This window comes from Penaeus vannamei, chromosome 37 (assembly GCF_042767895.1).
Source record: "Penaeus vannamei isolate JL-2024 chromosome 37, ASM4276789v1, whole genome shotgun sequence".
NCBI lineage: Eukaryota > Metazoa > Arthropoda > Malacostraca > Decapoda > Penaeidae > Penaeus > Penaeus vannamei.
Window position 1 is genome coordinate 7,605,185 of NC_091585.1, and position 2,681 is coordinate 7,607,865.

Consider the following 2,681-nt stretch of genomic DNA (forward strand, 5'->3'; position numbering starts at 1 on the left):
CGGAAACAAAGCGATCTCCTCGCGGATTATCGCTGACTACAGAAGAGTTTCTCATATCACGAGATATGAAATGCTTCACATTCGCTGCTTAAATCTTGACAGCTTGCTATAAATGCTGACATCGGACGCTGTTGACAGGTCGTTGCACTCTATTTATCACATTTTTATTCACTCCGGGGGATCAAATGTGTGCTATTTTCTTTATTTAACTAATCTTTTCTTTACAGAATACAAGTGTATATATGGAAGTAATTGAAGTGGTACTATAGAGCAACCGTCTGAATTATTGTAACTGCATTCGGTCAGATGACAGAAGAAGGACAAATGTTAACTGGACTATCTTAATGAACAATCTGTGACTTAGTTCAGCGGCCGGTGGTGTGTGGCCGTGACACATTCGATTGACGTGAGACCGGAACAGTGCTGTCATAGAGGCATAGGAGCTGCCTTCTTGCCCAAGCCCCGCTCTTCAATAAACATCACGCACTTCAGCCGAACGGGAAATACTTGCTAGATAACAGCGTTCTTGCGATTACTGTGAACTAAAACTGCGCCTTTGTCACGGTAGCCGAGCGCTCACAGGCATTCACTTTAAGAACTGTCTTTGTCTTGAATATTAGTTTGCACCAGTGCATTGGTTCTTTTTACGGCATGAAATCGATGAAATTCATGGAATTTTCGCTTCTGCATCGATGCACACATGCATCTCCCTGAACAACATAGAAATAGACACCATGGGAGTCACGGCGCACTTGCCGCGCCAGAGCTAACCTGGACGGCGTTGTGCTGTTCAAGAATTGAGAGAGAGCACAAACTTTACCAGAACATTGACGCGAATTTAAAGAGGTGTTAGCCTATATTTTCATTTACAAATGTTGGCGATCCAGAGACAGTTATCAGAGCGCTGCTCGGTACAAAGAACTACAACGGAGTTGCGATAAAAATGAAATCTCCAAGAATGCCATAAATGTATCACCTTTTGTTATCTATATGCCTGTCTCCCCCTTTTCTGTTCTCCCTTTTCTTCCTCTGACCATTCCTCTTTCTCTTCTGCACCCAATCTCTCCTTCGCCTTCCCACCCCCTCTCTCTTTCTCTCTCTCACTCTTTCTTTCTCTCTCTCTCTCTCTCTCTCTCTCTCTCTCTCTCTCTCTCTCTCTCTCTCTCTCTCTCTCTCTCTCTCTCTCTCTCTCTCTCTTTCTCTTTCTCTTTTCTGTCTTTCTCTCTCTCGTTCTCTCTCTTCCTCCCCCCTCTCTCTTCCTCCCCCAACCCTCTCTCTCTCTCTCTCTCTCTCTCTCTCTCTCTCTCTCTCTCTCTCTCTCTCTCTCTCTCTCTCTCTCTCTCTCTCTCTCTCTCTCTCTCTCTCTCTCTCTCTCTCTCTCTGCCGTTCCTTCTCCTTGCCTCCTTCTCTTCCTTTTCCCTATCTCCATCTTCATCTATGTGTCTGCGTTCCCTTCCCTTCGCCGTCCTATCGACGAACGAATTTGAAGGAAAACGAAAGTCGATCCCGCGACCTGGAACACGATTCGGTTATCTGCATTCGCCTCTGAGTGGGATCACGTTCTCTCTTATTGTGTTGGCTAATTGGCTTCGATAGAATAAGTGACGTGGTAGTGTAACACTAATTCCTCTATTTGGGACTTGTTTGAAGGATTAATTTTGTTGCCTTCAACAAGTGTTTGATACGCCTTTCGAAGCTAGAGCGCCTTTAAGTACACCTTGCTTAATTTGTACCGATGTCTGTATGCTAAACACCATGGGAAATGGTAATAAGATATTTCTTCTGTAAATCTGGTTATTTGCATGAAAGCTTGGTCACAACGCAAAACATAAAGCAACCAAGTTTCTTGTTTCTTTCAGGTTGTTAAGTTAATCCAGCAAGGCATTCTCCTGAGCCCCCTTGACACCTGTCCTGCTCAGGTGTGCGACGTCATGCGCAAGTGCTGGTCGTCAGACCCGCACGACCGCCCCAAGTTCCCCGAGATCCTCGCGCAGCTCAAAAATATCATGCTCAGCCAGAAGGGTGGGACGCCGCCCCCCACGCCGCCCCCGATCGCCTCCTCCATAACCTACAGTGAGCTCTGCATGCGGGACGAGAGCGGGCTCCAGCTGGACGCCGATCAGTACCTTATGCCGAAGAAGCCTGAGTTCAGGGAGTACTTGACGGTGTTGAGTGAAGTGTGAGCGCCTTTTCATGATCACTGGAGTACAGACTATGTGTCAAAACTATTTCATAACGCAGGGCACTTGTACTTGAATAATATTACAGTGGCAATTTGTAAAGGTATTATAGAAAATTTCCGGAAAAAATGCTCCCACCCCCGCCTGCTCGCATGGACCACTAGCCGCCACAGGCACTGCAAGGCCTCACACCATCAGTTTGCCAAATGTCGAGATATTGATCCTTATTCTACTTACCAGAGTAAGCATTATACTGCATATTTATAACTCACCATGAAAATGTTGATATTTCTTTTTATATACATCCGTCCTATTTCCATGCTCTTATTTTCTCGTAGTGCATTCAAAATGGAGCAAATCCGCCGTTGGTTTCTTGATGTGTTTACATTTTATAGAGAACGAAATCGACGATTAATAAGAACACAGCGATGCATCCTGAAGTTGTATCTCTGAGAAGCGATTACTGGATCATGGCTCATGTGCACATGACATTGGATACGG

The 2,681-nt window shown here is 45.4% G+C and overlaps 1 protein-coding gene across 1 annotated transcript in view; it reads left to right on the forward strand.

The window, feature by feature from the left end:
- The window catches only part of LOC113827240 (NT-3 growth factor receptor), a 51,779-nt gene extending 49,119 nt beyond the window's left edge, over positions 1-2,660 (forward strand). The window contains exon 10 of the mRNA XM_070115260.1: positions 1,860-2,660. Coding sequence (XP_069971361.1) covers positions 1,860-2,183 — 324 coding nt within the window. The 3' untranslated portion in view covers positions 2,184-2,660. The remainder of the gene's footprint in view (positions 1-1,859) is intronic.
- The last annotated feature ends 21 nt before the right edge of the window (positions 2,661-2,681 follow it).